Source organism: Lathamus discolor, chromosome 1 (assembly GCF_037157495.1).
Source record: "Lathamus discolor isolate bLatDis1 chromosome 1, bLatDis1.hap1, whole genome shotgun sequence".
Lineage (NCBI taxonomy): Eukaryota > Metazoa > Chordata > Aves > Psittaciformes > Psittacidae > Lathamus > Lathamus discolor.
Window position 1 is genome coordinate 28,085,374 of NC_088884.1, and position 14,351 is coordinate 28,099,724.

The 14,351-nt window shown below is 39.3% G+C and overlaps 1 protein-coding gene across 6 annotated transcripts in view; it reads right to left on the reverse strand.

Moving 5' to 3' along the window:
• The window catches only part of KIF21A (kinesin family member 21A), a 90,627-nt gene that overhangs the window by 15,089 nt on the left and 61,187 nt on the right, over positions 1-14,351 (reverse strand). For 2 of the 6 annotated variants that reach the window (XM_065665665.1, XM_065665703.1), the window contains 8 exons: positions 13,208-13,309; positions 11,417-11,582; positions 10,892-10,912; positions 6,976-7,036; positions 6,723-6,777; positions 5,356-5,573; positions 946-1,056; positions 165-293 (listed from right to left, as the gene is read on the reverse strand). In XM_065665665.1, the coding sequence (XP_065521737.1) occupies positions 165-293; positions 946-1,056; positions 5,356-5,573; positions 6,723-6,777; positions 6,976-7,036; positions 10,892-10,912; positions 11,417-11,582; positions 13,208-13,309 (863 nt within the window). The remainder of the gene's footprint in view (positions 1-164; positions 294-945; positions 1,057-5,355; positions 5,574-6,722; positions 6,778-6,975; positions 7,037-10,891; positions 10,913-11,416; positions 11,583-13,207; positions 13,310-14,351) is intronic. The other 4 variants (XM_065665685.1, XM_065665695.1, XM_065665675.1 and 1 more) reach the window with 3 other exon arrangements.

The window sequence follows — 14,351 nt, forward strand, 5'->3', positions numbered from 1 at the left end:
CATGAAAGTTTAAAATCTTTTCTTTGAAAACTACACAAAAACATGAGAAATGCCTCCTCCTGTCTTGCAGAAGAAGCGGAAAATATCTATCAGATACTACACTGATAACTTGAGTGCACTTCGCATTCCCTGGTTGGGGGCTGAGGCTTCCCTCTGTGACTTACTTATCCTGCTGAACTGATGTGTTTCCCTGAGAAACAGTAAGACGACTAAAAACATTCATTTCATTACGGGGCCGGCTTGGTGGGGAAGTAGGAGGTGACAGACTAGCCTCTGGGGCTCCAGAATCTGAGCTACAAGAAAAAAAGAACATCTTCTTTAACAGGTTATGAATGGTTAGAGAAGTTATATGCAACATGCCCCAAAAGTTAGATGCTCTTAAGCAGATAAATAAAATTATAATGCTAGCTACAGACACTTCCCAGAGAAGGCAATACACTTAAGACTACAAAATGCTGCGAAGTGCAAGCTGGCACAGTGTTCAAAGTTTAAGTGCTAACAGTGAAAGCTCCAGGCAGAAAACACGCAACACATATGTAGAATGAGTTCTTATAAAACTGCAGTTTCTTGGAGAAATGGATGAGTCCCGTTAAAAAGGGGGAAAAAAAAAAGAAAGTCATTTGCAAATGCTTCAAAGGACTCTTTCACAGGGCTCTGCTCCTGAGGTGTTCTGTACAGAAAAATATTCTGGGAAAAACAACCAAAAATCAAACAAACAAAAAAAACAACACCCCAACCCCAAAACAAAACAAACACCCCCCCCCCCACCCCCAAATCCCACAAAAACCCCACAAAACCCAAACCCACACAGAAGTTGGGCAGCAATTTCACTGCCAACAAAAAAAAAACTGTGCAAAATTAAATCAAAGACAGAGATTTATATTTCAATAAAATCTACCCAAGGCTTAAATTATGTCAGACAAAATAAGTTTAGAAGAATCTTACAGTTTTTGTTCTTTTGTCTTTGTCTTTTCCATTGTTTTTTCATAGGCTTTTCTCTTTGCTAAAGGTGAAGGCTCAGGCATCTTCTTCTCTGACAGGGATGGCTGTCTAGAACTAAAGCAAGAGCAATCATTAACTTACTTCAAGGCTCTTTACAAACTTGCTTTGCTTACGTTAGCTGTCATTCTGAAATATGAAATACTGCAGAATGTGCTTAAGCCATTATTGCCTCTCTTGAATCTGTGGACTTTAAATTTGTTTTCACATTTTAACATAAAAATACACAAAGTTTATTAATGTTCACAGTTCATCCAGATACTGAATAAGCAAAGGAGATCTATGAGTTCAATAACAAAAAGAACCAACTAAAACAAACAGTGGAATATGCATCTCAAATTAAGGCCACGGAGAAAATGGAAGGTCTGACTAAGATCTAAAATTTCAGATTCCATAACTTTCATCTACAATAGGCCACTTAGAGATATGAAGAACGGAGAAATCAGAATGACTCTTACATATGGACTGGGCTTTGGGCAACCTGCTCTAGTGGAAGGTGTCCCTTCACATGGCAGGGAGGTTGGAAACAGTTGATCTGTAAGGTCCCTTCCAACCCAAACCATTCTATGATTCTATGATATTAATTAAATCTTGCATTAACATGTTCATTTTTCAATATCAAATTGTAAATTAGGTACTGAGAAAAAGCGTTTCCCATTGACAGCCTAATTATTATAACTGCTTCTCTTTGTTCTGTGTTCCCTTCCTCCTTACTTTGCATCCCCTCCTTTGTCTCTCTAGTTCTTGCCCTGTAATAATTCCAGTTCATAGTCACTGTGTTCTCACAGCCTTCTACTCCCCATTAAAAACAGCAAAAAAGTCAAGACTGCAACATTAATGCTGACACCCAAATGTAATCATATCACCGCAGTCAGATCAAAAAACATAAGAAGGGAATCTGGGTGGTCTCCACTGTTCTGAACTCCTGCTTCTCACCAGCTGGGCGATCAGAAAAGGAATATTTCCTTTTGTTTATATTTTTTCCATGTGGTTAGAAGGTGCTTCTGTAAATGTAAGGATCAGAAAGTGCTTTTGTGCCACACAACTTTATTAAGCAAAGTTTAGCTGGTAGGCCACCTGCCTCACACAGTTGCTAGGATCTGGTCTCAGAGCTTTACTGGCCTAGGAGCTTGCCCATACAATTTCACACCCCCTGCCACTCATGACTGTCCAGCCGTGGGGAAAATCTCTTGGCAGTCCTCCTATATCGTCATTTCACCTTAGACAAGACCTGGGCCTGGCACTGCTTAACTTTTGAGATCAGATTAAATAGGGCATTCTCAGGGTAGTATGGCCATGGGTAAAACACACTGTATGTGTGGCAACATGCTGCATCATCTCTACGTGATAAAAGCTCTACCAGTTTCCCTGGAGAGGAAGTCTGTGCTATATAAAATCCACCTAGAGACTGTCATGCAAAATAACATTATTTAACAAGGACAGCACAACCAGGAGCAGCTATTTGACTCAAGCAGCTGACACTGACTGTCTCAAGCTATCACACACACACTGAACACAAACTGTAGCTTAAAGGTGAAGGTCCTACCTGTAGGGCCTGGTGCCAAGAGCTGTACCCAAGTGCAGACCCTAGAGCTCCCCCAAAGGTCTTTCAAGACACAGGAAAAGGAGGACAAGTGATAACCTGTCTGGTTTTCCACAAAAGCCTAGCAGTCAAAGTACACAGAAAGGAAAAGGTGGGTTCAATACTCTTCTCAAGGCCTGAGCACTAATGCCTGTACATGGGTCCCTCACTGCTAGGCAAATTCTGCAAAATAAAGAAAGAGGTGCAATATGACACACTCCCTCCCTCTCTTTATTCTGGACCAGCATGCATTTAAGAATGCAAAAGTCCTGAGGTCACAAGGCAAATCCTATGATGAGCCTGATAGCTAGACCTTTCAGCAAGGATGACAAATGGGTTACGGTATCTACGGACATGGTTACCTACGTGACTAGCGTGCAGCTACTAGATTAAATAAACCACACCAGAAACTAGAACCCAAGTTCCTCTGCCTCATACCAACATCCTGCATACTGAGACATGGACCTAGCTCCCTCTTGCTCCATCTGCCTGTTGAGTCTTCCATCTTTGATTCCACAGTGGCACATACTCAGAAGAAGGTATAAAGAGCATCCTCATATTAGAAATTCTTTTCGATAGCGTGGAAATGAAGGTACAAAAATGCAGCAATCTTGCTGGAATAAACTTCCTAAGCATGCATGTAAGACCTAATTACAAGTTTCCAGCGCACTTTTAGATTTCCCAGAATATCAGACATCTGAACAGAGCTAGCACAAAACCTTCAGGAGACCACTCTGCTCTGAAGAGGATGTTGCAGATGAGTTGAGCATACCAAAGGACAGTGGCACTAGCTAGCTTTATAAAGAGAATTCCAACTAACAGCTGCCCACAGGCATTTGTGTGCCCTCCTGAATCACCACAGATGTGGGAAAACTGAGGGGTATCCAGAGTAGAGCACTTTGTACATATTGTGATACCTAGATTTGCACCTAAGCATATAATTAATTTGGCAGTTTGAGAATGCATATTTTGGATCAGTTACTGCTTCTGTAACACTGTTACTGATCTACGTCCCTGAATGCCACTTAAGAAAGTGGCACAAGGCAGATAACATTTACTGCAGATAAGACCACAATCTGCTCCAGAAGAACGTATCTTATTCCAAGAGATGATGGCACCACAGGCCCATTATAGGAAGGCCAGATGGCTCACAAAGACAATGTTTCTTCCAACAATGACCAGTGCACAGCAAAAATAGCAATACTGTAAGTAGCATACTGAGTTCTAGTTCTGAAAAAGCATCTTAGTTACTGCGAGGAAGTCACTGCAGACTGGTTGTGGGAATTTTTGACAACTTATCTGATAAAACATGATCAATAACAAACCAAAATACATGTGAGGCCTACTGCTAACTGATTTAGAACTGATTAATATAACTGATATATTACTGAGTGTGCAACTCTCTAATGCTCACAGAACAGTTTTGGGAAAACCCTGGTTTGCCTCACTGCTGGCTAACTTTCATAAATGGATACATTCTAGAAGATGGAGTGAGGCAAAAGCTGGTATTACCTGAGTCTTGGATGCCAGGTCAAAACACTTGACGTTTTAAATCTTGAAGCTTCAAAAGTCTCTAGTGATCTCACACTAACTGCTAAAACAAGTGGATTTCTCCACCTATCCTCACCCCCAGGAGCATTTTTTCCAAGCAGATTCTATGTGTAAAATGCACTGAAGCCATCAGCATGGGTTAATAATTGCTGCCAGCAGTGTTTTACAGTTCATGATTGCCACCTCAAGCACATGCTAGAAATACATAGTAAAAAGAATATGAATTACAAACATACATTAGATGAAGACTGCTATAAATACAGTATGCAAGTATGACAGATAGATGGTAAAAGATGCCTAATTCAGAAGCTGTAACAAGAAGATAGCTATGGGATACAATTTTTCCACATCACTGAATGTGGAAAGCACATTCAGTTTACACAAGACTTTGTGTAGTATAGGAGTTAGCACCTAAAAAGCCAAGAAGAAGGTCTCAAGCAGTGAATGGCTAATAAGCAACAGTGATATTGGCAGAAAGAATAGCAAGAGCAAGTGGAAAAAGAGAGTGCATGTGAGCGAGACCTGCTTTCCCCAAATTAAAAAAGACAAAAATAATACTTTCATTCTATTTGTCATCAAGTAATACTTTTAATTAGTAAATCTGTTGTGCAGGTAAAAGTGCTACCTGCAAATAGAAAGGATTTTTGAGGATTCATATTACCCAACACATTTCTTTCAAGTTTACACTTGTATACTCTATTGTTGTATAGACTTCTTCAATTTAAGCGTGGTTCACACAAGATGACCCACAGGAAGATTGTACCTAATAGTCAGGACCATATACGGATGCTGTTACTACATTATATAAAGTTTTGAGTTTGGGGAGGAGGTGTTGGGTTTGATTTTCTTTTCTTCTCTCTACTGTTCTAAGCAGGTTCTCAGTACCTCCCTCAAATCTGTATTTCTCAATAGTATTAATAAAGCAAAGTATCCAAAGTACTAGGTGGGGTTTTCCCACTACTTAGAAACAAGGCTACAATAATTTTACTATGACAAAGCAATTTAACAGAATGCATATCTTCAGTAAGAAGCACAACAATGAAGTTATACTTTCCAGAGCGGTGATGGTAGAAAAGAAGGAGAAGCTTTGTGAGTATTATTTAGTAAGCTTCAAGTACATCAACCTCCTTCGTAAAGTTAAAATAACAGATTACAAGAAACTGGCAACATGCTTTTTTTTTTTTTTTTTAAGCAAAGAATTAGTACAGCATGGCCAAACTTACATGCTGCCTGTCTTAGAAGGCAAGCCAGATGGTGGGGGAATAGACTCTCTGTCCCTAGCAGAAGTATCATTTGTGTCAGCAGCCATCCCACTTTCTTGGGTTTCTGCAACTGATGCAAGAGGGCCAGCCAAAGTAGCATCTGCAGCACTGATGTCAGAGACTTGATCGCTGCTGTCTGCATATAGCAACTCCATCTGCGTTGTGGTCCTTCGACGGGCCTGGAGACAAATAAAAACCAAGTTGCAACTTAAATATTTCATGGTATGGGTCAAGAGTGCTACATTTAAGCTTAATCATTAGCTGGTAATTAGCATTCCCCTCAATCACCTTTGAAAACTAAATCAAGTAGCTCACCTCTACTCTTCGGCAACAATTTCATAGAAGGCAAGACAAGTTCAACAGAGTGAAACACTGATTTGACAAGTGGTTTCCAGGGATATCCTTTCAACCAGCTACAAGTGCAGGTCAATACTACAGGAGTACAACATTACTCTCCTATTTATCCAAATGAAGTTTGAATTAAAGGTTAATCCAAATGAAGCGTAATATAACAGGAATAAAGCAAAGTGTAAATTTAAATAGCTACCCTTTTTGTGACTTTTCAACCTGATGCTGTTCTGTATACAAACTCTGCTTCCTAGTTTATTTATACCACTTCAAAAGTAGCTTGAGACAACATGAATTAAGGCTTGCTCAGCATTTCAACAATTTTAAAACTGAAAACCTCACAAAAGAGCTATGCTTTGTGCAACACAGTCATTCTTAACAAACTGATCATATATGTTAGGTGTGAAGATGCTGTGAAATTAAGACGTACTCTTCAGGGAAAGAACAACCACTGGGGAAGACAAAGGTCCAGTCTGGACAGAACTATTACAAAAATGACATAGTTTATTTTATGCAGACCAAAATTACTCAATTTACCAGCCCAAAGAGCTGCACACCAGTAAGCACTAACGATAATGCAACAGCCACCTAGAGATAGTCCTCCAAAGCCAACTACAGTTAGAAGAGTGGAGGCTAAGCTCCTATGTACTTCACAGACATGGTTTATGCTTCTGTGAGCAGAGAAACAAATAATCACAGTGAGTGGAACAATATATCTCTTTCCAAAACTGTGAAAATTTGACCACAAAATACTGGAAAAGTGTATTTTTTATCATTGCTTCTCAGAAAGAAGTGTCACACAAAAGCATATTACATACAAATCACACGAACTGTATGTCAAGTTCACCTTTTACATGTCTTCATTAATGTCTCTAGAGCAAAGCAAGAGCATTCTCAAGAAGGTACCATAAAAGCCAATTATTATAGAACCATAGAATCATTTAAAAGATGTGCAGATGAATCATCATCATACAGCCTACCTTGCTTTTGGGTTTGACTTCACCACAGAGCTTCAAAAGATCAGAAGACAGTGAACTAAAAGAAAAATTGCATTATAGTTAGAAAGAAAATAGTTTTTCAAAATGTGTAGTTTTATTTGATTCTTTACTGAAATTATGCGCAAAGTATAATGAAACCATATCAGAGGTATCTTGCAGTAGATACGTGTTGCATTACAAAGACAGTAATTTTTCTAGAACCAAACCCATTTACCTGTTAACAAAGACTGCTCACCTTCCTTCTGTTCCAGGACTATGCAATGGGGCATCCTCATCAGTACTATCTTCCAAATTTTCTAGAAAATTTCCAAGAGAATTATGTTAGCCTGTCCATCTAAAAGAGGACTTGCAGGTTTTAAGTGCTATACAAAACAGCTCTGACAATGTTGAATGTAGATGAATACATACATCTGCATATAAAAGGTAGAGATTTTCAAAGTACCTTGACTATTTGCTAGCCAGTCCCCACTGAATTTTCCTGATGTCTAAACTAAGTTTTTCATACAAGCTAAATAAATCATACACCTAGGCATATAATGCCAATTGTGGTCCTCTATCTGTTGTAGCAGAGCCACGGGGATGACAGAAAGTCAGAGAAATTCTAGAAGCAAAACTGGAATGAAAAAAAGATACAGTAAAGGAAATTAACTGCAAGACATAGAAGAGACAGGATGTAAACCAATGGACAAGTAAGGATGTCTCTCCCTCCTCTTTTTTGGTAATCTTGCTCTAAGTCAGAATCAGCCTGGTTATAATGAAAAACATTCTACTTTTAACTAGCTAGCAAGATGGGGCTCAGCCTCAGCTTATACTGATGGGTATCATTTGGGCTGACAAGAAGCAAGAGCTTTCTTAGTATATAAGCATTTATTTTTCAAAACAGGATGATGCCACCACTTAGTTCTATAGAACTGCTTCCTAAAAAGAGATTAATTGTATTGAAGTTAACTATAAAATGAAGCTGTTCAGTAGAAATGCTCCTGAGGTAAAATGGGAACACAAACCTGTTCACAAAGAGACAAAACCAGCATGCATGCCACACACTAACACTGCCAAACATCAGATCAACATGTCTGCATGCAAACAGTGCAAAACATTAAGCTGCGACAACCAGTCCAGGGCACATGTACAATCAGTTCCAAACTGTCAGGAAACCAATCACTCTAATTTGCATATTATTATTTTATGCACAGCTTAAGGACATCGGTAACATATTCCTAAAAGTGGAGTCCCTTATTTTCCAACAGACTCATGAAATTTTAATGATTAAATAAGCTTCTAATGACATTACATCTCTTCTTTATTATTAGAGATGTTTGAAGATCGTGTACTTACTATTTGCAAGAAAGCACATACCATTTGTAACGCACAGAAGCAATATATTTGGCACCCATATTAAAATAGGTTTGCCCATATGTATGTTTTAACTGCAAGTCCATGCTTTGCAGAAATCAAAGAAAAACGTATAGTTTCCTGTTGAACTCTAAGAACGAATGAAGAAAAAAGAAATACTGCCTTCTAATGTATGCTACATCTAAAAATGTTTCCTGGAAAAGTCAAAACCATACGTCAATTTAGCACCAGCACCAACAATGCAATTCCGAGGTACTCAACAGCTGTATCACTTTTAATAACATTATAAAGAAAGTAAGGTCACGGGAATAGCACTCAATTTTCTTTTTTGTTCCATCCTAGATCTGAGCCCATAGTAAACCTTTTCTATGCACCTTATTATTGTATGTCTCCTGCAAAAGTGGGGATCTAGAGTACTGCTTCTTCTAGCAAGGCACAAAATTAGCATCAATAAATGTATTTTTTATATATAGGATTCATACTACAGTGGTGTTACTTCATCCCTTTCTCATACAGAATTTGCAATAAGCTTTAACAGATAACAAAGCAGGAAGTGTGGGACAGCCACAAAAGATGGGGTTTTATTTGTAGGCTCATGCTGATGTGACCTGAGATGTTTGATGTTTTTCTTCAGTTTGTCTGCAGTTCAGCACAGGAAGACTGCACAAAGTCCCCAGGTAGAAGCCAGCACATAGAATCAACAAGAAGAAATAGAGGCAGAAGAGCAAGATTCTTCAAGAAGTCACAAGTGAGAAAAGATGACAGGAGCAATACAGTTAGTAAAGGCAGTATTGCTTGTGAGGAGCAGCAGAGTTGACTGCTGATAGATCACTGACTGAAGAACAGTGGGGAGCTTTTCTGATTATTTATCTTTATCCTCCTGAAGAGGCAACCAGACAGTACCAGTACAAGACAGTACACCGGTGCGGTTCATCCAGAGATCTACACATAGATGGTTTTACTCACATCCATGAATGTCCAGATGTCACAGGCAGGAAGGAAAAGCAACTCCTACAATTCTTTGGAAAGGAGTCCCTCCAGCAATACTCAGGACTCAATTTCATTTTAACTCTTCACAAGAGTCATAGTGAATGGCAGATAGTTCATTCACAAACAAGACAGGTGTGCAATCAAAGCCCATTCTAAGGGTCTAAACCTAACCATGTAATGTACTTTCCTGCAGCCTGAGCCCTTTAAGTCTATGCTTGAATGCAGGTGCACAGCTACAGTGGGGAATACCCAAACTTTTTCAAGCCAAATGTATTCAAATGGTTAATAACTTCTGAAGGTATCAGAGCTGAAAGTCGACATCAAGGGAACAGTTCACAAGCACCATGGAAATTCAACCCCTCTGCTTAGGATGGGGCTGGCTTGGTACTGCTAGCAAGCTGCCAAGCATCCTGGTGAAACCGGTATCAGGATCTGATGCTGTGCACACTTCCACCTATGGGAATCATGTCAGGTTACCAGTGAGCCCCTGCACCAGAGTCCCTGCTAACCTGCTGGCAGTCCCAGCCTTAAAACCTCACTATAACTGTGTCTGAACTTCCTGCATCTCAAAAGGTATAGCCACTAGTGACCTACAGAACAGAGACTATCAACAGTTTGGATTTCAGTGTGGACTGAAGTTAGTTCAGCATATTCAGCCAAGATACACCCACAGTGAAGTTTCCTTCATATAAAGCGTTAGCATAGTCCTGAGTGGTTTAGACAGTTTGAAAGCCTTAATTCATGCTTGCAAAGTGTTAAAAAGCTTCTTTAATGAGATGTACTCTACAAAATCTTTATGGAGCTACTGTTTCAATGCATTTAATAAGTGTCTTTTCACTGCTCCAGATGCTGTTAATAAGTAAAAGCCTGTCCAAAGCTAAAGAAAAAACAATGCTAACTTCCTGGCTGGAGAAACATTGCTCTCACCCCAACAGGATGAACACACACATGCACACACACTAAGAGTCTATTCTACACATGCTGTGATATTAACCACTGAGGTTCCTGGCTAAATACTGGCTGTATGCAGCAAGATGCCCTGACATGGATTTCAGGTGTCACCTGTCAGGAAGCCGGCAAAGTTCTCACCAGCTTACACTAGATAGTGATCTATACACTTTCAGGCAGTCTTACGCTTTTGAAATATTTCAGATGCCTATGCAAACTAGCAGAGGCCAGCACAACGGGATTAGAAGTAACACAAGACAATACAAAAGGAATTGTTGCTGACATCAGAAATTCTTTGTCAACTTTCGAACACATCTGATCTTGTGGAGGTAAGAAAGTAAGTGTAATTGGCTTGGGAATCATTTGAAAGCAACAACAGACTCAACACAAAAATCAGTAACTAAACCAAACTGAAAAAGTGAGATATATTCTGCATTCTGTACCATACTTACAGTACAAAATGAGCTATCTGCAACAGGTTAGAAGTGACCTGCATGTTAAGGATTACTTTCTTTTCAGATCTAAATAGATGAGCAGGATTTGTCACATCTAGAGCAGTAGTAATCATAAAATAGCTTTATGTAGTCTGAACATACTATATAGTTTCACAAGCAGCAAGTTGCAAAATTGAAATACAAATCTGCTTACTGTGGTCACTTATCTGACAAATCTAACATGAGGGCTGTGGGTACTTTCAGAAAGGAAGAAATGCTCTGTAATCTCATGATACTGAGCAAGTTTACAGAATAGTTCATGCAAACTTCACAAACTCACGAATTCTAAGATGCACCAGTTAGTGAACATGAATGAATTAGTAACTCATGCAGCTGTACAGTACACAGAAAGCTAAACATACTTACCCAGCTGTATGCTATCTAGGTCTGTGTAAATAACAGCAACAAGGAAACAAAAGCAACATTCCAATCAAAACATATCCATTTATAAAAAGAAATAAAACAAAAGTACCCAAATGTATTGTAATTTTTTCTTAATATCATCTCATAAGAAGTAGAATAGATGCCGTAATAGACATATGATGCCGTTTGAATAGGATTGAACAGGACTGCATAATTAGAATTTCATATTCAGAAGTTAAAAAAACATACCAAATTGTAAATGCAAAGTCTTTTGTAAAAATAACAAGCGTATTATTTGAATTTTAGAAGTCTCAATAATAAAAAAACCTCTTTAATTCCTACAGTTTACTGCCAAGGGGATATAACAAAAAAATGACATACATGCACATCAATTGTGAAATAGAATTTAAGATGTTAAAATACAGCATCTATTCAGAAAAGAAATAGCCTAGAATGCCCAGTACAGCATGCATGAGAGGCAAACATGACATGCAGCTGACTACTCAGAATGCAAGATGATAGAATTACCTTGCAAAGCATGACCCAGCAAAGCATCGAGTTCAGGATTTAACTCAGCTTTTTCTTTTAGCATGTGAAAGAGTAGCTGGTTTTGAGTAGCGCTAGTAATTTCTGTCTGCTTAAGGCGTCCCTCAAGAACTTTGATCTGAGCTTCTTTCTGAGCTGCTTGGAGACCCTGGGAAGCGTAAAGAAAGGAAAAGATGTCAAATGCTTTAACACCATTCTTTCCTTACTTTTTTAAAAAACTACACATTGTAATCTTCCTCTCACAGCCTAAAGAGCAGGTGTCAACTACAGGCCTTTTTCTTTTTGTTAGAGTCATTAAACATTCATTTAGCTTGTGTTCCTCAGACTCTGCCCTGCAAATAGGCATTTAGTGGCCAAGTTGGACATAACTCCACAACGTACAATTCATAGACTGCATTTATTTAAGAGTAGTGAGCATCTGAAAAATCAACACCTGTTCTCAAATGTAAGTAGTTTTAATTATTACTTATCATGCTCTAGAACAAAAGGGAGGGGTGGGGAGGGAGGAAACCCACGACAAGAAAAACCCACCAAAAAAAACCCCATGACCACCCCAGAACCATAATCCTTCCTACGGGATCACACAGTGAACTTTAAGGTGTGGATAACAGATCTCATGGTCTAACTTCAGAGAGAACCCATTCTAAGGGAACTCCCCAGATGCATGCATGGGCAGGAGTATCTTAGTTGTAGAAAATGTAGGCAAGAAAATTTACAGAAAATTGTTTCCAAAAAGAGGAAACAGTAGGGAAAAATTAAGGTGCAACATTTCTTTCTCAAGTTCTAGTACTCAAATTTTTCTGTTTCTACAAGTCTTTGCGCGCTAGCACTTGAGAAGTGCAGTAATATGGACTTACACATTAGGTTCTGATTTTATCATGAACTAAACCAACATACAAACAAACACATTTTGCATGGAAACAAACAATAGAATAGATAGCAGGCATGATAAATTTTGGAAAAAAACCCCATACCTTTAGTGTTTCTACACACTAATTACATATCAGAAAGAGGAGAAACACCTTCACATAATGGAGCTTTTATATCCTGATAAGGAGAAATTGTTAACATAGTAAGTCAGAGGCACTTTCCTCATTTTAACTCTGGGTATTGGGTATCCATCTGACCCACCCAGGGGCTAAAAAAAAAAATAAAACAGACGACTGAAATTTGCATAAGCCAATGTGATTGATTTCAATACCCTTGAAATCTTTCATTTGATTCAATGATACTAAGTATGGCCTCCAGACAGGAAAAAAAGGCAGCAACAAGTACCTCTGGGCACTGGATTATAAACTGCCAAACACTCATTTTGAAAATAGAACTCCCCAGGGCTTTCAGAAAGAACCCCTATTGCTCTATTGAAAAGTAGGAGCCTGACTTTAGCATGCCATGCATCAATATACATCTTAAACCACATTTTTTAAAGCTGATATTTAAGTGGCTGAGCCAATCTTTAAAAACAGAGCCCCTGAGCATTCTTTAGGAGCTTGTTGAAAAACACAGGAAGAGACTGATTTGATTACAAAAAGTTAGTGCTCTTACAGGAACAGCATGAGGTACTTAGTACAGTGAAATAGGATCTGCCAGGGGTTGAAAAACAGGCAACAGGTTGAAGGGGACAATTGAACTCAAGGACCTTCACACTGAGAACCCACGTGACTCTATAGCATTGACCAGCTTTGCTTTGTCTAATGCACATTGATCAGCCTTTATGTCAGCACAGCTCTGGGCCTGGTACATGGCATATACCTATTTCACTTAATGCATTACCTTATTGATACCCATTGTGAGGAAGTGATCAAGCAAATATCGAGCTTCTGTCAAAGTGCAAGCATTAATCACTGCCGTTACATCCAAGGTCTCTCCTTCTTCCTATGTGTGGAGCAGTAAAAACAGTCAGTGTGAAAATCACTACAGTAAACACTGAAAACAGAAAAAGTGAAAATGCTGCAATATCATCCAGTTCATCCCTTAGTACCTCTAAATCACACCTGAAAGATTTCTTTTCCAAAGTACCACACAGCACAGAATCTGCTGCCTTCCCAGTTTCATCCAGTGCCGCAGTTGCTCTCCTAATTACAACCCACCAACTCAGACTCCTTTCTACAAGTTAAGCTAGCCACAGAGGATGCAGAAATAAGTGCAATTCTACGCTGTCTGAAGCCTTCATACATTTGAAGGCTTCTCCCCCTCGTCTTTTCCTCATTTTTCTTCAGATTATTCTCTGTCGGTGTTAAGCACTCTGGCACCTTTTACGATTATTAAGTCTTCTGTGTTCACTACTTCTTTACTGATTAAGTCCTATAATCTTGCACTGTACTGTACAAAACTCAAGAAACTCTTATGTGAGCAAAATAGAAGCCGCTGGCGATGTAACATGCACTAAAGCACAGATAAGCCCAAGGTGGGAGAGGGCTGCCACATAAAAATATGGGTAAGTATTACAGTTCAGATAACTATGTGCCAAGATACCTAGGAGATTGTATGTGGTGGATTCCTTTTGCTGGATCATGTAAGGTATGATGCACATTATAAGAGTTACCACATGTCCTGGGTTCAGCAGTAGCAGTCATTTTTCTCCTTCTTAGTAGCTGGTGCAGCGCTGTGTTTTTGACTTTTGGCCTGGGAACAGCGCTGATAGCACCGATGTTTTTAGTTGTTGCTCAGTAATGTTCACTCTGACCAAGGACTTTGTGAGTCTCATCCTCTGCCAGGGAGGAGGGGAAGCCAGGAGGAAGCAGAGACAGCACACCTGACCCAAACTGACCAAAGAGGTATTCCATACCACAGCACGTCATGCCCAGTATATAAACTGGGGGCAGCTACCTGGAAGGGCTTAGGTCACTGCTTGGTCAGGCTCGGTATCAGTCGGCAGGTGGTGAGCGGTAGTATTCTCTTCCCTTGTTCTTTCCCT